Source organism: Cebus imitator, unplaced genomic scaffold, assembly GCF_001604975.1.
Source record: "Cebus imitator isolate Cc_AM_T3 unplaced genomic scaffold, Cebus_imitator-1.0 Scaffold172, whole genome shotgun sequence".
Taxonomy (NCBI): domain Eukaryota; kingdom Metazoa; phylum Chordata; class Mammalia; order Primates; family Cebidae; genus Cebus; species Cebus imitator.
In genome coordinates, this window is record NW_016107487.1 from 723,572 (window position 1) to 746,624 (window position 23,053).

General features: G+C 44.4%; 1 protein-coding gene across 1 annotated transcript; it reads right to left on the reverse strand.

The window, feature by feature from the left end:
* Positions 1-677: 677 nt before the first annotated feature.
* On the reverse strand, positions 678-8,323 carry LOC119473642 (spidroin-1-like). The gene is made up of 6 exons (XM_037744402.1): positions 8,272-8,323; positions 7,231-7,542; positions 6,544-7,126; positions 5,423-5,643; positions 2,533-2,720; positions 678-1,162 (listed from the first exon to the last, which is right to left on the reverse strand). The coding sequence occupies exons 1-4, from the start codon at positions 8,321-8,323 to the stop codon at positions 5,622-5,624; spliced, it is 969 nt and encodes a 322-aa protein (XP_037600330.1). The 3' UTR covers positions 678-1,162; positions 2,533-2,720; positions 5,423-5,621.
* Between the last annotated feature and the right edge of the window lie 14,730 nt (positions 8,324-23,053).

Sequence of the window (23,053 nt, forward strand, 5' to 3'; positions counted from 1 at the left end):
ATCTACTCATATGGCTGTGACCATCTCATTTCATATCTCTAAGGTACCATTAGAACTGCCCCCTCTTCCTCCTTCTAAGGAGTTCTTTAAGAGGAAGTAAGGAGTTCTGGAAATGCAATCAAGTAAAAGCAGAAGTCTATAAACTTGGATGTGAAAAACTTACATTTTCATTTCTACCAATCACTATTGTAAAATTAGCATTTCTTTTCATTATGAATGTAGACACAAACTACAGATACATTAGCAATACCTGTGACTTTGTCACCAATAGAAATTACAGATACCTTCATATCACATTATAGTTGTTGAGGATACTTTGAATTTATCATTAACACTTATTGTTTCAATATCACAGAAGTTATTAGACTTACCACTAGATCTTGCATTTGATGTGCTAACAAAGAAACAAATATATTACAAACTTGTTTCTTAAAAATATCTTGATAATTTTATTTAAATATAATTTTTTTTTGAGATGGAGTCTCGCTCTGTCACCAGGCTGGAGTGCAATGCCATGATCTCGGCTCACTGCAACCTCAGCCTCCCAGGTTCAAGCAATTCTCCTGCCTCAGCCTCCAAGTAGCTGGGATTACAGGCACACACCAACACGCCTGGCTAATTTTTGTATTTTTTAAATAGAGATGGGGTTTCACCATGTTGGCCAGGTTGGTCTTGAACTCCTGACCTCAGGTAATCCGCCTGCCTCAGCCTCCCAAAGTGCTGAGATTACAGGCATAGGCCACTGCTCCCGGTCAATTTCAATATAATTTACGCATTTAAAAACATTCTGAGAAACAGTCTGTACATTGTACAAAACTGCAAGAGGGTCCCAGGCAGAAAAAAGATTCAAAAATGCCTGTCAACTAAGAGATCCTCTTGAACCCACAACAACTTAAAACCATTCACTGACCTACGCTGATAAACTAGCAGCCACGCATCTGGGTTGGGTGGTGCTGAAATCCACTCTAAAGAGTGGTGAATTTCAGTGGGCCCAGGCCTGTGGCTCCTGTTTTCCTTCCCAGTTTTCTGGTGGGCCTTGGCATGTGGCATTCAAAGGATTCTGAAAAAATAGGGCATCTCTTTTGCAGGTCACAGGAAATGGGTAGCTATCCAGCTAAATGGATTTCATGCTTGACTTCAGTGGAATAGCTCAAATGATGATCTGTTTGGGAGAGTAAATTAAAGAGGTAAGTGGGCATGCTGGTTTTATTTGGTTTAACTCTTGCTGGCTTAGTTACTCCCCTAAGCATTTTAAAAGAATATAGACCTCTTCTCCCAGCATCCCCCTCTCCCAAATTCTGGCCAGATCCTGCTTCTCAGGGAGCACTAACTTTGAATTAGCTTGGAGGGAAGGCCTTACCAGGATCTCCTTTCTCTACAAGGCAATCAAAACATGACTATTCTTTTCTCACAATTCCAAATATGGTCCCTTGGGATACTGGGGATGGGTTCCAGAACCTTCCAAGGATACCAAAATCCACAGATGTTCAAATCCCTTATATAAAATGATATGGTATTTGCGTATAACCTATGCATATGCTCTTACATACTGTACTTTAAGTCATCTCTAGATTACTAATACCTAATACAATGTAAATGCTCTGTAAATGGTTGTTATACTCTATTGCTTAGCAAATAATGTCAAGCAAAAAAGAAGCCTGCATGTTCAATATAGATGAAACCATTCATTTTTTTTTTTTTCTGAATAGTTTCCATCCGAGGTTGGTTGAATCCACAGATGTGGAACCCACAGATACAGAGGGCCTACCACACTGAGTCTAACTTCACCTACTCCTCCCACCTCCATCTCTCCTAATCCTTAACCTTCCTTGGAGTTCTTGGAGCAGAATACTCATGAAGGAGTCAGGGGCCGTCTTCCCTTCCTAGAAGCAATGCTTCTATGTTCTCATTTGATATTGAATAAAACATTTAACAGAAGAGGTTTGATAACATCACATAAGAGTCAAGGAAATATCCTTGGCTCACACCATGAAGAACTAGTGAGATCCCCAGTTCCTTAAAATTGGGGAACAATATGCCTCATATTGCTATCTAATATGACCCAGCCACCCCATCTTCCATCCTCCGCCTTCCCCTTGCATCCTAACCTTCCATTTCATCATGCAAGCTGCTGGAGTAGCGAGTTGTTTCTGAGATGAGTGAAGGACCACTGACATCTATGTCTTCTGTAAAGAATGGCATAGACATGGCTATAACCACCACCTCCTCCACTCTTCCCCATTAAAGTCACTTAAATTTTGAATGTTTGTGTTATTTTCAAAGAAACTGTAGCAGATTCTACACATGACATGCTTCCAAGGCGCTGTAGGTTCTCTTTAAAAAGCTAAGGCTGTCACTTTTTATCAGGACCTCTAGCCAAGTTGTTGAAGTTGACAGAGTTTTATTAGCTCTGTTTTTGCAATAGTCTGTCTTATTCTGGAGACGAATGGGGGAACTCTGCCTTCACACTAGCTTTGTTTTTATAGCGCTTAGATGTGTAATGCAAATGAATGATGTTGAGCCATTTCCAACCTGTAGTGATGGGTGTCAGTTTCTTGAACACCACTGAGCCTTACTGTAATGATTCAATGCAAGCTGTCCTGGAGACGGGGCTGGACTCTCTAATTCATGAGTAGAACTCAGTGATTCTAGTTCTGACCCTTCCTGGAATGAATGTGTGGCCTTGGATAGGTCCTTTCATTTTGGTTCCATTTCCTCATCTATAAAAGACAGAGGAGACCTGGATGAACTCTAAGTCCATTCCAGCTCTGTCATTTTATTATTCTAATAAATGAATCATGAAAAAAGTCATGAAAACATCCAATCAAGAAAAATAACTGTGATTCTGTTTTATATGGTGTTGAAGATTCCCACTTGGCTTTTGAGTCTCTTAACTACTCAGTATATGTACCCTGAAGTTCTACTAGATTCCCATAAACTATTCTTTAAAATTGATCTTGGGCCAGTATAAAATCCTGTCTTATTACCCAAGGCTCAGAATCTGAGTTGTAAGAAGGTCTATTTAAAATGGTATGTTTTTCTTGCAGCAATTGTTAAGTGGTCAGGTTTTATGATGTTTTAACATTCATTGCCATTCATTATCTAAACACTGTTCTATAATCCAGGGAGTGTGAGGTTAATAAGTAGAATGGAATTCATTCTGAGTTTGATTTCATCTGCTGATTCTAGTGGAAGGCTCTTTACATCTGTTCCTTCTTCCTCAACATGGTTAAGCAGAAAAGCTCTGGCTCTGTTCATGACCTTAAATCTCTTTGACTCTGGGGAAGGAAAAATGTTGCTGTCTTCAGCCCCAAGTTTAACAACTGTACAATGTGGTGACATGTCACAGGAAGAGAAATCCAATCATCATCACTATAGTTTTGAGTGACTTAAATATTCACCATGTAACAACATGAATATTTAAATCACTTACTTGCCTTTTTACTTTTCAGAGAATTTTTCCACCTGCATAATGCTCATGAGTCCTAATGTTTTAACGTTACATTACATTCCTCTGTTCCATTTTATAAGGCTCCAAGAAGGAACAGAAGGAAAGAAATCTTGAGTACACGATGACACTTCATAGTCCAGTTGCATCTCAGGCAAAAGGCAGCCGTATTGAAGCTGCTGCTAAATGTTCCACTTCACCTATTAAGATTATGGGATGCCACAGATGGATTTTTGGAAGGCTGTGTCCTTTTAGCCAAGTCATTCTCCCATTGAACAAGGCACTCACTCTCTTACCTTCCCGTTTCTGACTCCACCACCACCACTCCCTCCTAAGTACACACTAACACTTGTACTTGGACTACATTCACAAAAACATCATTTCATTAACTGATTGCTTTGCTGCGCTTCAAATGGCCTAGCATTTTGTAGCTGAAAGGGTGTAAATCATCTCTTACGTGGGCTACATACAGTAGGATGTGATGTTTAGAGAAAGGAAAATATGCTTCCTTATAGAAGCAAGAGGCACTAAACCATCTGGATTGTAGAGAAAAAAAAATTTGGTCATTCATTCTGATGTTTTGTCTACGTAGTACCAAACATCTGGAAGTTGGGTGACAGGCTGAATTTTTCACATCCAGATGTTTTTCCATTATACTGAAACGTAGCTATATTTTTTAAGAATTTAAATAGTAAAAGCATAAAAGATGTACTAAGTTCAAGTTTGGAGGTAAAAGTATAAATGAAACACAGGTAAACTTTTGGTTGGTTCTTTATGAATTTTTTATGCTATTTTTGGTTTTTAAAAAGTCACTTTCTGCAACTAAACTCTTAGAATTAAAATAACTATGAAGAAGTAGCCCCAGAAATATTGAATGTCTGTCATTAAAAGCACAATTTAGACTGTTTAACAGCCAAAGTGTTCACATACTGCAAATCAGGTATCACTTGGACAGTTAAAAGCAACTATTGTAAAAAAACAGTGGCTTGGTAGTTTAAGAGTCTTATTCCAAGTGACTCTGAATACATTTATTCCTTCCACACAAATGAGAATGCATGATCAAGGTTCTAATGGGACTTGTAAGGAGACTTTTCAGACCTTCTCAAGAATCGGTTTTGAGAAATGCTTTTAATGATGCAAAATAAAAAACTAAGATTCCATCTACTGGAGCCACCTTGAACACTTGTCACAAGAACACAGGCAGAAAGGAGTACTTAAGCATTCTGTAACACGACCATTTGAAACAAGTAAAATATTTCGTATTGTTTTGAGAACTGCATTTTTCCTGTTCTCTCCCATTAAGTGGCCTTGGATCTAAGGCTTGTTAGAAGACATGTTCAGAACCTGTTTCCTTGCATTAGAAGACACAGAAATCTGGCTGTCAACTGCCAACAGGCTTCGCGGGCATTGCTATGCCATGAGAATTCTAATATATTGTTGATTATTCCCACAAAGGCATATAGAGTGTGTACATTACACACAGCAGTAGTATTGAGCTGAACTGGCCTGGTGCCGCGTTTTTGCTGATTCAGCGCATGGTTTCTCTTTCCCAGATTACTAAAACAACTTTCCTCTGAGGTAAAAGCTTCGCAGAAAACCAAAGGGGAATAGAAATACAGAGGGGCCTTATTTCTACCCTGAATTATACTAAGTCCAAAGGCAAATGCAAAATCAGACCAAACTTTTTGAGGATTCAAGAATTTAAAAAGGTCCCCCTCTGCTTCTCCCCCCAACCCCTGCGCCCCTGGGAGTCACAGTAAATTAGAGCCCAGATTGTTTTTCAGCAATGAATTTGCACCGGGCCTCTTCTGCTTGGGGTGGCGTCCGCGATGTCGGTTGCCCGTGCCTTTTTTACGCTTTGTGTACAGTATTTTAAGCGAGGCAGGCCAATCTCGTTTTGTATGGACTTGCACCAGCAAACATTTAAGAGTTTCGCATCAACGATGCTGCACATCCCAGGCACTGCCTACAAACTTTTAGGACTTGGGGTCACAGCACTTGTTCACCTTCTCCACCCGCTTCAGCGCTGGAACCTGCAGAGATTTAGGGCCCGGTGTGCGCGCCGGACCGCAACGTACTACTAAATGGCAGTGGCCGGTTCCCAGACGCGTCGAACGTTCTTCAAGTTCGGTTCCTAGCTCCCTGACACACTCAGCCATCGGTGCAGCGGGAATCACTGGGCTCCGGTTAGCTTGCTAGACAGGGACAGGAGGAATACTGTGAACCTCCGGTCTTCCCCCCGCCCCCCCTCTCCCCCTTCTCCCCCAAGACCCGCTCGCTAATCAATGCAAATGCCGTAGGAGGCCAGGCCCGCAACTGGCATTCCAGAGAGCGCAGACCACCAGCCGAGCTTTAAATAAGTGCAGATGTGACAGGCAGGGGAGACCCAGGGAGGGCCGCCTCTCCCGCCCCGCACCTCCCTCCGGGCTTAGGCCGGTGCGCCGCGGGCAGTAGCCGTGCACACAGGACGCCCACGGGCCTTAAAGTCGCCGGGGACTGGGGCGCACACCCAGCAATGGCAAAGGGAACGGAGGTCCGCGGATTCGAGGGCGGCGCGGGAATGGTGTGAGCCCTGTCTCCCATCCCTTCCTGGCCCAGCAGCGGCTTCCCGAAGAGGCTGGGGGCAGCCGCCTACCTTCCCCTCCACGGGTCGGACGGTCGGGAAATCCTGCACCTGGCTGGCTGGAAAGCCGCGGAGGCCTAGCTCTTCCGCCGCAGGCCTAGTCCCACCGCCGACAGCCGGGAATCGCCTCCACCCCACACGGAAATGCACCTTCCCCGTCCCTAGCCCTGAGCTGGGCGTCCGGCGAGGGCGCAAGGTTGCAGGCCTTCCTGCCTGCGGGCCGGGGCGCGGGGACAGCTCCACCCCAGGACGGCGCCACGCGACAGCCGCCGCGGCGTGGGGCCTGACCCGGGGCAAGAGGCTGCCCTAGGAGCCGCGACCCCCAGCCTCAGCATCTACAGGGCTGGTGGGAAAGCGGAGGGGAGGAGGAAACAGTCTAGCGCGCCAAGGTGTTTCGCCTGTCCGGAGCCCGACTCTGACGGTCTTCACAACCACCGCCCCCAACTCCCCTACCTCGGGCGGCTCCACTCACCCCCTCCCGCCCCGGGGCTCCCAGCCCGCGTGGCCACCGTCGCATATGGTCTCGCCTTCCGATCCGGGCTCTACTTTGGATCCAATCAAATGCGCTTTCGCCCGTCCCCGCGGTGCCATTCCGTCCGCCCGGAGGGTGGCGGGGTTCGGAGCTGCAGACCACTCGGCGGCTACCCGCCGCCCTCGCCTCCCCGTCCCCCCGGTTCCCCGGTCCGCGGCGCTTTCCTCCCTCCAGCCCGCGCCCCCGGCCGCCGCAGGAGCGGCTCCCCGCCTTAGCCCGCAGGCTTCGAGGTGCACAACCCCCTCCACCAACCAGCCGGACCGCCCTGGGCCTCCCCGTCGGACTCCAGCGCCGACCCCCGTTTCTGCGCCCACTCTCAGTTCTGCGTCCCTAGACGCCCCTCGGCCGCGGGAAAGGCTCCCTGGAGGCTCGGCGGGGCCCCGCGCAGAGCCTGCCCGCCGGAGCCGCAGGGCTGAGAGCGTTTCCCCGGCGCCACCAGCCGGGTACAGCGCGGCGCGAAAGGCTCTGGGCGGAAGCCGTCGGCACCGGCGGGCGCTGCACCCTCCACTCCCGGCCCTCAGTCCTCCGTTCGCAGCGCCCACAGCCACGTGCGCGGAGCGGAGCCGCACCCGACCCGGGGCCGCCCAGCCCCAGGCGCCGGAAGGAGCCGCCGCGCCCGCCCCGCACCTGCACCTTCCTCTCCCACTTGCCTTTCCTTGTGCGCGCGGAAATGCCACGGGCTTAGAACAAACTTTTTTTCCAGCGACACGCACGAAAGAAACGAAGGGGACACGGCCATCCGAGCGCCGAGCCGCGGAAGCACGAACTGCCCGAAGCGACCTGGCTTGGCGCGGAGACTCTTGTACCAAGCTTGAGAGGCGGCAGCAATGCCTGTGCGGGAAAGGGAGCGCTTCTCAAAAGACAAGTGATAAAACAGCTTCCAGTTAGATCGAAAAACGATGCAAACCCTCAATTCCTTTTCTTTGGACCTGGCCAGACCTGGAAATGCCGGTTATAAACAAGAACAAAAACTTGAATTTATTGGTGGAAGTCCTGTTAAAAGAGTCCAACACAGGCATACAAGACACATGGCCATTAAATTGCAAGGTGATCAGACGAGCATGCTATACATTGAGGGAACAGTCGAATAAATTTTTCTATTTTGTAAAGTGCAAAATTTAGCTGAACAGGTTTCCCTACAGCAAACGATCGCAGACACTACTTTCTTAATGAAAGAATTCTTGGTGATGTATCACCTAAAACAGTACTCACAAGGTTTCTGATCGTGTAACATAAACAGCAGGACATAACCAAACTGAAGAGCTAAGTCCCCTTGTGTAAATACTTAATTCCATCATTCAAAAATAGTTGTTGGTTTGTATAGCAAATCTAAATCACAGTAGGGCCAAACATTGTGGCCTTTTCATTAATAGTATCTCAGCTTTCCTCTGATCCCAAAGAAGACAAACTCAATGTCAGTATTTTGTTCTTTAGTGCGGAATAAATTGTCCTTTTCAGCCGCCTGAGGTGCTCCGGAATGAGATATTTGAAGCGTTCCTGTAAGGGTAGGTGGATGATGGTGCAGGTGTAGGCTGATTTAAATTACTTGCTTTTGTGTTTTTCCACAGGGTCAAATGTAGGAACTGGTTTTAGGGAAGGCAGAGAGAGTAAGATTTCCTGAGTTAAAATGCCCATGTGCCAGCCTCAGATAAAAAAGATAATCCAAACCTGACAAGGCATTAGCTGATGCCTCCTGAAATGATGTGCCTATAGCATGCATGTCATCAATAAAAAATTATTTAATATTTGCATTCAATTAATCAAGTAGTTACACCATTTTAAGAATTTTCATACGTAAGGAATTAGTAAAATAATCAGTCAAATATTCTACACTCATTTAATGGTAAATTGTTGAGCAGTAGTATTCTCATTTAATTTGTAGGAATATTTAATAGGGAATTACTGCAGTTAAAAATAGAGTGCAAGAATTTCAGTTAATTTTTCAGACTAGTAGAAAATACTAACAAAATTACCCAAGGATTTTTTTTTTTAATCATTTTGGGACAAAGGACTAGGTTTAGGAAACAAAATCAGAACAGATTTAACATCTGAAAACATTAGAGAACTGAGCATATGGTTTCTTGAATGATAAAAACTCTTAGAATCTTTTAAAATCTCTGCTAAAACACATAAAATGGGCTGTATTAAGATGGCTATTTTGTCTTAGGTAAATAGAATTTCTTGTATACCATCGTAAGAAGCTAAAAGCTATGCTAGTTTTATTCCCTAAGTATCAGTAATTTAAATTCCCTGAACATAATTGATCTCATTATGTTGAATCATAGGACATAAAAGCTACTGGGGAATCTCTTTATATACAATTATGCAGATTGGTAGAAGTTTGTAAGTCACTAATAACTGGACATATAAATTTTCTGGGTTAAAGGATCGACTGTAAATCTATCTTATATAATTTTCTAGCCATCTTTTAGTATGAGATAAATTATAGCATATAAACATCCTTAGGGTCATTTTTATTATAAGGAAATTATTTTCTTTGCTATCAGGGATGCCCATGAGGGCAAATTTTTATTATATTTTTGAGAGCTGTTAAATTTGATGATTAAACAAATAACTCCGAACCACTTCTCAGAAAAGCTCCCAGACTATTTTACTTCTGAGAAAGCCATTTAAAAATATAAAATTAGTGGCATTCATATTGAACTTTCATAACCAAGAATCTGTACATAGAACAGGAAATACGTGCAAATAAAAACTAAATATCGATGTCCAGGTGGCGAAGGACATTAAAAATTATGCTTGGCAGAAAAATAATCTATTTTACCAACAGTTCTTAAGGCCTGCCCTTTATGATGATGAAACTGCCCAGGGACCCCCCTCACCAACCTCGAACAATTGCAGCTGTGTGAATGTGTTGCATGGGTGGGTTTTTTTTGTTTTGTTTTGTTCCATTTCAATCTCCATTTACCCTTTGCAGGGTAAAGAAATAAAGGAAGAATGAAAATCTTGAGCTACTCTGACATTCATAAGGACTTATAGTTTATTAATTGGAGAATTTAGCTTAGCCCCCCTCTCTATTCATCTGAAATTAATTAAGTGTGTAGAATTACAAGGTGGGTGTATCCGAGACAGCAGGCCCTGCTCGGACTAATCAAAAGGGCACATGTTGAATGAGCACAATTTAGTTAAGGTTAATCCAGTGAAGATGATACCTCCCTGGTCTTAATTACTCTAGGTGATAGACTGTGGAATGGGAAAGTAGGAAGGAAGGGAAATTCAGTCCTACTGAATACCAGGATTTTCTAATTTAATTTAGCTCTCTGTTTTCACAGAAGCAAATAGTCTCCATTCAGAGAGAAGGACCACACTTTCTGGGTTCTTGTTTAAGGTGGGTCAAAGAAAAAAAATTATTTGCATGTGTGTTTTTAAGAAAAAGACATGGGAACCAAATATGAAGGTTTTTAAGGTGTTCGTGATAATGTGCCTTTCATTACAGACATGTCGGTTTGAGAATTTTGTCACAGCTCAGTGGATTCTTTGTGATTTCTGCTGGTGGTTGCTTACTTTGTTGAGGTTTCTTCTGAGTGCCGAGACTGGTCAATATGCTGAAATAAATCAACATGTTTCTCTACCTACAAGACTACATTAAGGAATTGGATATATCCATATTATTTTAAAAATACCATTTAAATACCAATAAATGCAGAACTAACCACGATGGGTGAATCGCATACACATAATACTGAGCAAAAGAAGCCAGATGCAAGAATACATACTTTATGGTTCCATTTATATAAAGCTCAAAACCAGACACGAATCCTTAGTGTTACACTAGCCCCACTGTAGTGAGGGTAGTGGTTACTCTCAGAGGAGGAGTCAATGACAAGTTTCTGAGGCACTGATAATGTCCTGTTACATAAGTGTGTTTGCCTTATGAAAACTCATTGAGCTTACCAATTTGTGAACTTAAGACATGCATTTTTCTGTATATATGTTTTATTTCTATAAAACACATACTTTACAAAACGAAAATGAATAAGGGAAAAAAAATTCTAAGAAGTAAAGGAATGGAATTGTGAGCCAGTACATTTTTAAAAGGCAGAGGGGTTGGAGCTGAGGTCTGAGGATATAATTCCCAAGAGAGAAAATGCATGAAAACATCTGGTAAAATACTATTAGCAAGGTTTGAATGTGTTCACTTTGCCATTTGAATATCTTCCCACCCACAAACAGATTACTACTCAGTATTCATTCTTCACCAAATATAGGGACCTTTCTTGTTTCTTTCGCATACGTCAAAGTCAAAATCTGATTAAGGTGTTTAAGAATCTTATTCTTTGTCTCTGTTTTAGGTGCAGCACTCCCTGCTCCTGAAAAACAAAAACAAAAAAGCGAATTTTCTCCATGCACATGCATTAAGAAAATCATCAGATGATTTTCTTGTTTTCAGTTTTGTGATATATTTTCTGCTCGAGAGGGGGTATCTGTTTCTGATTTATTAGCATTTGATCCCCTAGTTTCCTGCCATTGATCAAGCCTAATACTTAGCTCAGCTGATGAGTTTTATATGAAATCTGATATTTCAGGAAGATGGAGGTTGAACCCATTTTTAATATTTGTTTGCCCTTCATCTCTTTCAGCATTTGACGTGCACATGAGACGCCTAGCAAAGCCTGAAACTAAATTTATTTTTCACTACATCTCTCTGGTATCAAACTTTTAGAAGTAAAACGTGTATTTATCAATAAAACAGATGTTTGCTCAGCATCATCCACATCCTGTCTACTGTATATATATATACATTTACACTCTCAGGCCAAAACATGCCTTCACCCGACTCTTGACTGGCTGTCTGCCATTCAATCTCCAGTGAAGTCTCGGTCAATAAGGTCAACTCCCTGGAAACATCTGCATTTGATCAGTTTGCACAAAACGGAGGCCTTCTTAATACTGGGCTTCCCTGAAGTCAGCTATGACAATAGTTGATTCACCGCTCCTGCCCAGGCCTCCCTCAGGAAACCTTGTTTTTATCCTCCTTGGAGACTATACAATGCTCAGACTAACTCCTGCTCTAATGAGCCGAGGGGCATTTGCAGTCCTGCATCTCCCAAGCTGGCATTACACTGGCGGGAGAATTTCCCATGAACTGGAAAGATGTTCTGCCTAGTTATTGCTAAAGCTAGGACGACTAGCTGTCCTTTATTCATTTCAGGACTGGGAAAGAGTAACAAATGGAATCTGATCAGAAAGTTGTCAACATGTTGTCAGTGTTTCAACCATTCCAGACCAGGTAGGGTCAGTTCTCTGTTCCCAGGTGCACATCAGAGAGGGATTAGCATTATCCTGTATGTCTGTTCTTCTCTCTCTCTCGACCATATTTTCTGCATTTTATGGTCAACATGTTATTCCAACAGAAATTCTAAAGGATAACTCTAGAATCTCTTCATCTTTAAAGCAAAAAATAACTCTTAGGATAGTCAGTTAGCCCCAAGATTGTATTTTTATAGGCAGATTATACATTTTTCAACACTTCAGTAGAATGACAAATACAAAAGAAAAATTGACCAGAAGTCTAGTGTAACCTTTTCAATTAAACATCAACCCTGTGACAGACATTCATTAAAATATGGGCATCATTAAATTCATTCTACCGGTAGAGCATTTAGAAAATCCCCAATCACGTTGTTTACAGAATTTGCTTGCCACATTTTTTAAATGTTTGGGGTCTGATTATCTTTCATTTGCAAAGAGGATAGAACAAGAGACTGAAAAGATTGATCAGCTCCGTTTCCACTGACAGGTTTTTGAGCTTAGTCATAGGTACGGAGCAGAAGGCAAAAGACCCACAGCGCAGACCTGGTCTCCAGGAGCTGTTGGTCTAGTTGAGGAAACAAAACATAAATATCTGAAAATATGCATGTGGAAAAGCAAGAAGTCACAGATAGCCAACAAGTGGTACAGCTACGCACATGCACATCCTTCCCCATGTGAGACATATCAAAACTTGTTTTCGGTGTAAGCCAAGACTGGCTCTTGGTTTAAGCCATCTTTGTATGTGGTCCACTCTCCATCTCAGTGCTGCCTGTCACTGTTGCTTCCCCATCACCCCATCCTCAGCTGTGTATTGGGGTTCAGACCAACCCGCATTATACCCCCAGCAGTGCTGGGCTGTATGGCAAGTTACCGCCCCACCCTGCATCCTAGGTCCCTCACTCATGAGTAACAGAACTGTCTCACGAAACAGACCGTCAGGAGGATGAAGTGACACAGTGTATGCAGAGTGCTTAAAGCAACGCCAGGCATGTCCACGGCGCTCGCTGCAGTCAGGGATTACCAGTGTTCACATTTCTGCCGTTGCCCGTCCCTCCCACATTAGCCAGTCCTGCTACAGTCAGTATCTACTGATTTGATTTGGATGAAAATGAATTTGTTTTGAAACACTTCCATAAACTGTTTTGTAAATGTTCGTGGCTTTCACGTCTACTAGCTCTCTCAAACACAACCGTCTTTACCAGGAATGGAAGTCACAGGATGATTCACATCACTGTGTTTTCCCCGAAGAGCAAAACAGACTGCACACATAAAGGGACAGCTTTCCCCACCACAGCCAGATTAACTTTCAAACGTCTTGCAATGGGTGTAGGAACCCTTCTTGGCACCAAGGCTGACATTTGGTCCCAAATGTCATTATTCTGGAAAACTTGATTTCTTGCCGTTTCACTGGCTTTATCCATGCAACTCAAATGCTTTTTCTCACCTCAGATTTTCACCTCAATCTAGTCACTCAGTCGCTTAGTCAGCCTTGCTTCTGAACTGCCTGATGGCGAAGGGTCCCCTGTGACTTTTCTTCAGGAGTCGCCCTTCTTACTCCTTGAATGTGGCATTCTCCTGGGGCTCTTTTCTTCCCCACATCTTCTGGGGCTGCCTTTTGCTCTTCAAGATAATGCTCATCCCCTCCCCTGACTCAGCAGCTTTCTCCCCGTGGTCCAAGCTACTCCTCTTTCCTTCTCTCTTGGCCAGAGGCACCTTCCTGCATCAACAGCCTCCGTAACCAATTGGCTTTCGAAGAAAGACCTAGTTGTCGGCTTTAAGGTTGTAAGCCTTGGCCATCCTGGGAGTTCTTCTTTCAAAACCAGCCTTTCCCAAGTTACTCCCTGAGGCTTCCTCCTCAAACCAGGCTCACCGTAGCCTTGACCTTGCTCTGTCTCCCTTCTCAGGTTTTCTTCATACCTGAGGAAAGGGATGCTTGTCCGGTCCTGAGTGAAGGGGTGGGGGCTTCAGGGAGTGAGGAAGGAGAGGCTGGAGCCATGATTCTTGGCCTCCCTTGATTTATCATGTCTTTGTCCTTATACTGATCTATTAGAACAGTTCTGGAGCCTGCTGTAACCACCTCCTTCAGAATCTCTCCTGGGACACCTGCCTGCCAGCACCACCCAAAAGCACAGAACTTTCCAGGTGAGTGCGTTGAGACTCTCCTTTCTCCAGCAATGGAAACGCCTTCCCTTTTGTGCCATGTCCTTAAGGATGTTTCTTGATAAGAGCTGCACCTAATTCTGTTCTTTTTTTTTTTTTTTTAGGTGGAGTCTCACTCTGTTGCCCAGGCTAGAGTGCTGTTTTGCGATCTTGGCCCACTGCAGCCTCCACCTCCTGGGTTCAAATGATTCTCCTGTCTCAGCCTCCCAAGCAGCTGGAATTACAAGCATGTGCTACCATGCCTGGCTAATTTTTGTATTTTTAGTAGAGATGGGGTTTCACTGTGTTGGCCAGGCTGGTCTCGAACTCCTGACCTCGAATAATCCTCCTTCCTCGGCCTCCCAAAGTGCTGGGATTACAGGTGTGAGCCACTGCGGCTGGCCAACAGATTTGTTTGTGTGGCTTTGATCTTAATCTTTTCCCCCAAATAATGCTTGTTCTGAGTATCTTCCCTTGCCAATCATATAGTATTTTAGAAGTCAACTTTGTAACTTCCATCTCTGAATGTGTTCTTCGTTTTACAGCAGGTATAAGCCCATTTTGCAATTGCTCGTTCCCAATGGGCTCTGTCCTGATTCTATTTTTAATTCAGGTAATTGGTAAATTTGGAATACCAAAACTATCGAGTTGCAATGTCGATGCTCTGTATCCATTAACTAATGACCAGACTCTAGACACGTCACTTTCCCCGAGCTCCAGTTTCCTGTTTTAGACACCATCTCTGAAGACCAGTCAGATCTAACCATCTGTGATGCTGGTGCTTGAATTCTCAGTGACAAAGTATCTGCCACATGCTACATATGCTGAGGCTGTGGGCCTTCAGGGGAGGTGTAACCAGTGCGAGCTGGAGTTGGAAAAGCCTTGCAATGGAGACCATGGGCCAAGCAGAATCTTGGAGATGGGTAGCATTAGACTGAAAGAGAGAGAAGAAAAGGGCAGTCTAGAGCGTGGGAGAAACATGGGCAAAGGCCTGGCAGCAGGAATTAGCCAGCCCCAATGGAAGTGGCCTCCAAAGGAAAAATATTCAAGAGGAACCATAGTGGGTACAATTACCACCAGGACGGGTATGCTCATTTACTGATGTTGAACTCGGGTGTGTCTATCCTGGCAGCTCTGCTATCTGCTACCTAGCAGTTTTCCAACTTGACAATTGCTTATACGATTTCCTTTAAGGATGTATTTTTAAATCCAGACCTACCTTCATAAAAGGATGTTGAGTCTATATTCTCTGTGCCAGAGGTTGGAGGGGAAGGCTGCCACCTACCAGACCCTGAGGCTTATAAGTGCCACAGCTCTGCCACCTTTCCTCTTTGCACCCAGCCCCTGACCTCCTGTGGCAGTTTTCTGTTATGTAAGTAATGCCCCCCAACACGTAAGGGCTTAGGACAGCAATTCGTTATCTCTCATGATTCTGCAGTGTGTCAGGGTTCAATCAGGCAGTTCTGCTCCACTTAGCAGTAAATATCAGTGGGGTCAGTCCTTGACTGCATTCAGCTGCTAGGTGGGTTGGGCTGGAAGGTCAAGGCATGCTTCTCACAATGTCTGATGCCTTGGTGCTTCTCCATGTGAGCCATCCTTCTGTTGGGCCTTCTCCCCACATGGTAGTTTTATTAGGGTGATCAGACTTCTTACTCAGCTGCTGACTTCCAAGAGATAGGAAGCAAAAGCTGTCTTAACAAAGAACTGTGGCCAGGTGTGGTAGCTCACGCTCGTAATCCCAGCACTTTGGGAGGCCAAGGTGGGTGGATCACCTGAGGTCAGGGGTTTGAAACTAGCCTAGCCAACACAGTGAAACCCCTGTCTCTACTAAAAATACAAAAAATTAGCTGAGTACGGTGGTGTGCACCTGTAATCCCAGCTGCTTGGGCGGTTGAGGTGGGAGAATATTTTGAACCCAGGAGATGGAGGTTGCAGTGAGCCGAGATCATGCTATTGCACTGTAGCCTGGGCGATAGAGTGAGACGTCGTCAAAAAAAAAAATAAACAAACAGAAATGTTGAAACTGTGTTTGGGACTTCCAGAATGTCATTTTCACAGCATTCTATTGTTCAAAGCAAGTCACAAGGCCAGCCCAGTTCAAATAGACCTCTTGATGGGAGGAGAAGCACACTAGGAAGAAGAATTGATGGTAACTCTGTGTGTGTGTGTGTGTGTGTGTGTGTGTGTCTTGCTCTGTCACCCAGGCTGGTGTGCAGTGGTACAATCTCGGCTCACTGCAACCTCCACCTCCTGGGTTCAAGCAATTCTCCTGCCTCAGCCTGCTGAGTAGCTGGGATTACAGGTGTGTGCCACCATACCCAGCTAATTTTTGTATTTTTTGTAGAGACGAGGTTTCGCCATGTTGGCCAGGCTGATCTCGAACTTCTGGCCTCAAGTGATCCTGATGGTAACCATCTCTGAGGACTATCTACTCCATCTCCTCCCACTGCATGGTTGTTCACACAAGTTGCTAGAAGAATTCAAACAACAGCAGGCAAATAGACCTCAAAACCAACATCAATCCCCATGCCAGGTGTTGGAATTTCCCATCTGTGAGCAATGGCAATAAATGCTGTGGTTCTGCTCATTTCAACTCTTCACGCTACGCCTTTGTTACTGCTCTGTTTCTTAAACATCAGTCTTTCCTCCCCCTAATTAAGCCAAAAACTCAGAGGGGCAGGGGCCACCTGTTCCTCCCTCATCACTGAATATACCTTAAGTCAGGATGATAGGTTCTGAAGGAAGTTGAATTTGTATAAAAATCCATGCGTTCATATTTCTTGAGCACTAATAAAGGTGTAGAGTTTAGTTACAGCAGTGAATAATCAAAGCCCCCCACACTCATGGAGCTTACTGAGTAGTAATTATAACAGTGATGATAATCATATCTACTGTGTATTAAGCACCTGTTCGTTCTCTACCAGATATTATGCCTGTTGTTTGACACACATTCTGTTCTTGATCCTCCCAACAGCTCTATTGTTGTCTCCATTTTACAGAAGAAGAAAAGGAGGCTTTAAAGAGATTATGTAATTTTCCCCCAGGCCACAGGGTTTTTAGTAGTGACAGAGACAGGATCCAGATCTAAGACTACGAGGTTCTAAAGTGGGGTCCATAATTTCTCTTCTCCAACTAGTCAGCAGAGCAGAATGCCGACGCTCAGTGTACAGTTTTCAGTTATCCCAAGAACATGATGATATTGCCAAAACAAAAATAGTCGACAAGCACATGCAATTGTACATGCATGTGTGTTCATGCACATGAGGGAGGCAGATGGTGTTGGAAAGACTAACAACTCTAATTCCATAAAGCAGTGTTTCCCGAGGTGGTCCCCGAGTCAAAACTATTTTCAGAACAATACTAACACACGATTTGCCTTTTTCATTCTCATTCTCTCATGAGCGTACACTGGAATTTTCCACAGGCCAAGTGATGTGTCATATCACAACACCCTGGATGCAGAAGCATATAGGAGAGTCAAGCTGGCTTCTAATAAATCAGACATGTAAAAGATTTTCAAACATTGAAGTTTGTGCCAGACTTCTCACTAGGTTTTGCTGTTGTTTCTGACTATGTAACTATTTTTCATAAAAGTATTGTGTTAATAATAGGTTTGATATTGTTATTTTTAGCAAAGTAATAAATGTTCAATTTTTTTTCTCAGTCTTAATTGCTAATATGGAAATTATTGATAGATATAATTCCTATAAGCAAAAGCTCATTGGGGTAAGTCTCTTCCCTGAGATTTGGGGAGCATTTTCAGAGATCTAAAGGAGGTAAAATGAGATTCTTCAGGGTTGAGAGGAGAGAGCTTTCTGGAACCAAGAAAAATGCTCTGAAAGTCAGACTCAAGCTGTGTGTTCTATTCTGTCCCCAGTCCTGCAGTTCAAAAGCCCTGGCAGAAGCCTCAGGGTGAGACAGGCTGTGCCCACTGCAGATTATGGCAGGAGCCGTTTGCTAAGGAGACTGAAGCTCTCTTTTGTGCTGGAGAGCCAACGCTTTAGAAAATACTGCCCTGGTGGACAAATGTATGTCCCTGACATCTGAGAGTGTTGGGTCAGAGCTGATCTTCATATATCCAATATCTACAAACAGATTTGATTCAGAAAGGAACACAGGCAAAGCGACATCTGCTTATCATCCTGATTCTCCGGAGCAGTTAATCCTGGGCTCTGAATTGAACCAGAACTGGGAAAACAGAGGCTTGGAGGCCAGACGCCACAAATGAGGAAATGCATCAGTTTGTCATTGCTGAATGAACCCCCTGTCTTTAACTCCAGCTCCCTGCATTTGGGGTAAGTAATCTCAATGAGCAACTGGATTAGATCTAAGCCACACATTTAATCTTTTCTAAAACTTCTATGTCACAGCTGTGAAGATGTGAACAAAACATCTACGCAAGTGACTGGGTTTACCCAGACCAGCCTCACCTGATGTGACCTTCAGTCAGAGAAGAAAGATACCTGCAGACCGGCAATTGCTTGGAACCATCTCCAGGCTAAACAATGATGTTTGCTAAAAGGCTGTTAAGTCTGCAAAGCAGCTCGTCCCTAAAGCTGGGATTCCAGGCCCTGAGACAAACTGGAATAAGGTGTGTCCATGAATAAGGATTCATGGCTCATGAAGAGCAAACCGTTGCTCGCCTGTAGAAAATGGGCGCCATAGTTCTCTCTGCTGTCTCACCGCCAGCATCTCCTTTTCCTCTCTTCTTTCCCACTCGTTTCTTGTTTCCCACTCTAATTTCGAGGCTATTTTTCCTTCCTACACTCTCCCTTCCTTTTCTAGACTTGGGGCCTGGAATTCATGACACTTCTGGAGACACGAAGCGCCTTCAGTTTCAGAAAATAAGAAGCACGTGACTCTCACCTTGGCCAGATTTTCTTTAATTTGATTAGGATAGTGATACCATCTTTACACAACCCTAATAATGGAGATGCGTGTATCTGAATATTTAGTGTTATGCCACCACATGTTGAATTGTTGACAATGCTTATCTCGAAGGCTTTTAAGACGACAAGGTATGCACCTCTAATGGCAGAATCCCAGGACTGAGACAGAACAGCATGAGTGACATTCAGGGTAGAGGAGATATTCCAGCCCTTCTCCAGATACACCGAATGGGCAACCATCTAGTCCAATTATGTAAAAGGCAGCCTGCATCAATGTTCATCTGCATATGAGATGTGCTTGTAAACTAAAATGACTTCTAATGAAATTAGCTTCTATCATCAAGAGATATGGGGCCTTGAAGTTTCATATTAGTAATCTTTTTTTAAAAAAAATTTGAGCATTGCTCCAGCAAAAAGTGACCCCTTAAGCTTTAAGGCCCCATCTGTAAGAATGAGTTGACTGGGTGACTTAGTTCCATGAACAGAGAGGTAGAGCGGCCTTCATTCATTCATGCAACAAATACTTAATAAGGGGTGGGGGGACTTTCCTGGGGAATGTGGGGAGGGGGCGGGTATTACTAGCTTTATTCACACTTCAGATTGAGCCTCCTGGGCATTGGGACGTGCTCCGCAACCACATCCAGAGTCTATCAGAGAGGCCTCTGTGCCTCACAGTGAAAAATTAACGCCCAGAAACCAAGAGAAGAGGAAGGGAAGGAGAAGAGCCTATAGGCTCCATAATGTCAGCTTACCACTCAAAATGGCACAGAAGCAAAGTCTTCCTTCCCTTTACCTTCTAGAATTCGGCAGAAACGAGCCCTAAGAAGCTCTTTGCATGAGCATGACTCACTTCTCTCTTGAGCAGGTCAAGTGGGAGCCCTGTGCTCTGAGGCTGCTTGGAAGGGAGTTGGAAAGGCCCTCCCAGCTCTCCTCTCAGCCTCTCTAATGCTGGCTTACTCTTCTGGTCCAAGCACTGGATCCCATAATACAAACCCCACTGGTGAAAGAATCAGATTTAGTCCTGCGCAGGCATTAACCTCAGTGGGGTAGTGGTGAGGAAGCAGCAGCTGGTAAAAAAGAAAAAGAAAGAAAGAAGAAAGAAAAGAAAAGAAAAGAAAGAAAAAGAAAGAAAGAAGGAAGGAAGGAAAGAAAAGAAAAGAAAGAGAGAGAAGAAGGAAGGAAGGAAGGAAGGAAGGAAGGAAGGAAGGAAGGAAGGAAGGAAAGAAAAAAAGAAAGAAAGAAAGAAAAAGAAAGAAAGAAAGAAAGAAGAAAGAAAGAAAGAAAGAAAGAAAGAAAGAAAGAAAGAAAGAAAGAAAGAAAGAAAGAAAGAAAGGAAGGAAGGAAGGGAGAAAGAAAGAGAGAAAGAGAAAGAAAGAAGGAAGGAAAGAAGAGAATTTGAGTGCCCGGTATTTGGAATCAGAAGACTTGGATTCAAATCTTAACACTTCTTAGTTGCATGATCTGGGACAGGTCACTTACCCCTTGGAGAGATGGGTATTTATTTCCTTCATTACTGGTGATACGAGGAGAATGATGTGAGAATTTGGAGCGGATGTTTGTTAAATACATTTTTCTGTTATAGAACAGTTTGGTTATAGTGACAGTTATTATTAATGGATTTTATCAGATCTTTATTTGAGCGACGGCTGGCTGGGGAGAAGTTTGGCAGGAGGCCTGGGCAGGAGGATGGAGGAGGGGAACGTGAGGCCTCCCCCATGAGAATGTGGTCCAAGGCAGGCTGGCCTGCAGGGGCTGCTGGGTCTAGAAGGCACAGGAGGCCACAGGGAAATAGAGGAGGGGTCTTAAGGGGAAAAGGAGGTATAGAAGAGAAGCGACAAGGATCCCGAAATCAAAGAGCTGATCTGGGAACTCACATGAGACTCTTGGGCTTGGCTTCTGTTGCTGAAACACAGACCACTGAAGATCCAGGAGAAGTGGTAAGCAGAGGCCCGGGGCCTGCCCTGTGGAGCAGCTCAGGAAGGGGGAAAGGAAGACACGGGACCCTCAGGCTTCCACTCTAGGGTGACTTGTAGAGAAAATCTTGGAGTTCTCCATTTTCTGGGTTGGGGTGAGAGTCTGTCTTGTGCCTTGCAAGGGGTTGGAAAGCTCTCCAGGTATTGCTGTGGGGTGAGAGGAGCAGTGGGCAGGTGGCTGGTGTTCAGCCTTAGACATTGGGAACCGGTGCTTTGCCCACTCACTGGGAACCTAGAGGCCAGGATGAGGTGTGCTATAGGACCCCCATATTTAGCTTAATCACAGCTGATTGAGAAAGCACTTCTAATAGAGACCAGTCTTTTGATTCTAAAACTCGGGCATCCCAGCTTATCTAGACTTCTGAGGTATTCACGGTTTTACCCAGGGAAGCAGATCCAGTTGCATGGGGAGGAGGGAGACTCCTGAAACTCACTGCAAATTAACTTTAGCCTGATTCGTACAGGCCCCAACTATGCTATTGCAGCCTTGAGGGTTGATCAGGTCTCCCCAGACATGAACCACCACAGTAAACGCTCTCAGAGTTCACTCATGCTCCCTGGCCGCCAGGTTCTTACCACATTGTAAACTATACATTTGCAAATCTCACAGCTAATCCACAGCACAGCCTGCGTGCAATCTAATATGGGTCTGAGAGCCTGGAGGCACCCTCGTGGCACAAGCAGACCCTGTCTTAAGTCTCACACTGAAAAGTACAACCCGTTAGCCAGACTGCAAAATATGTAACTTGAAGTCCCCTTGCCATGAGAACCATGTCTCTGGAATTTCCTGGCTTCGGGAGGGGTGGCGTTCAATTTCTAACCTTTGCTTTATGTTGGTGGAAGCCTGTGCATTTTCTTCCTGGGGTCATTTCTTATTCGGTAGGGAGGTGAGGGGGCAGGGAGAAAGGAATGAAAGAATCTCCCTAGAAAAACGAGGAGACGGAGGCTGCCAGGAGTGCACCGTGGAGCCCTATCCGGGCCTCGAACGGTGAGCTAGTGAACCAAGCAATGCAGAGAGAAGCCACTGAAGTGCTCCTCCTGCCCCTCCCCTCCACGATGCCAGGGTTTCCCCACAGGCCGGTGATTGTGGCAGAGAGAGAACAGCTGTCATATCAGGACAAGAAGGTCAGGCTTGGGGTCAGAAAACCTCCCTGCTAGCCCTGGTGTTGCCATTTGCTCTCTGATGGACCTTGGGCAAATCACTTTATCTGAGTTTCAGCTTCCTCCTTGGTAAAGGGGCTAATGGACCCTCATAGTGAATTGTGAGGATTGAATGATTTAAAGGAGAAATAGAGGACATCCAGAAATCAGTCAAGAGAATTATTTGCAATATCTAGATGCAGGAATGCTTCCTCTGCAATTGTGTACAGAAATAAATAAAATCATCTCTTGAGCAGCCACTGTGCACGGGATACCTTCCTTGGTTATGAGGGTGACACCAAGGGGAACAAGCAAGGCCACTGTGAATGCACCGCTGAGTGCTGAGGACAGGCCACCAGCGCACTCAGAAGACGACTGACACAAGAAGGCATGTTTCGCTAACAGTAAATACATGTTAAAGAGAGCTCAGAGAGAAGAATGAGCATTAAATAATGCATTATAGATTTTTTCGACAGAGAAAAGAGACCTTGAAAATGCTTCATCTTGCTCTTTGGCCTTCTGGGAATATTTCTTGTGCCCCAAAAGTCTAGCAAATGTTCCCAAATTGGAATAGTCACAGGATGCATAATCTAACTCCCTGCCAAAATGAGTAAATGCTTCCAGATTAAATTGACGTCAGGGAAAGCTAGCATCTTCAGCCTGACAGCTTTGTCTTTCCTGCTCCAAGTCCATAGGTCCTGTCACCATGCAAGCAGGGGACAGTTGCCTAGGGACGCACAGGCCCTAGAATTTCATCATTTTGTGTGTGTTTCATTTTTTAAAAAACATTATCAAATGTCATCATGTGATTCGATTTTTTTGGCTCCTCTGAGGGCCTTTCTTGTTGATAGCTGAGGCCTTCCGATGGAGACCAAAGTCACATGTCCCGGCACCCTCACAGCTCTGGGATTGAAGCTGCAGTCATCAGGACAGATTTGAGTAATGACTTAGGGATCACAGATGAGAGGACATGCAAGTTTTACTGCTGCTGCCGGGGAAACTTCTCCAGGCATTTTCCTCTGTGAGTATTCCATG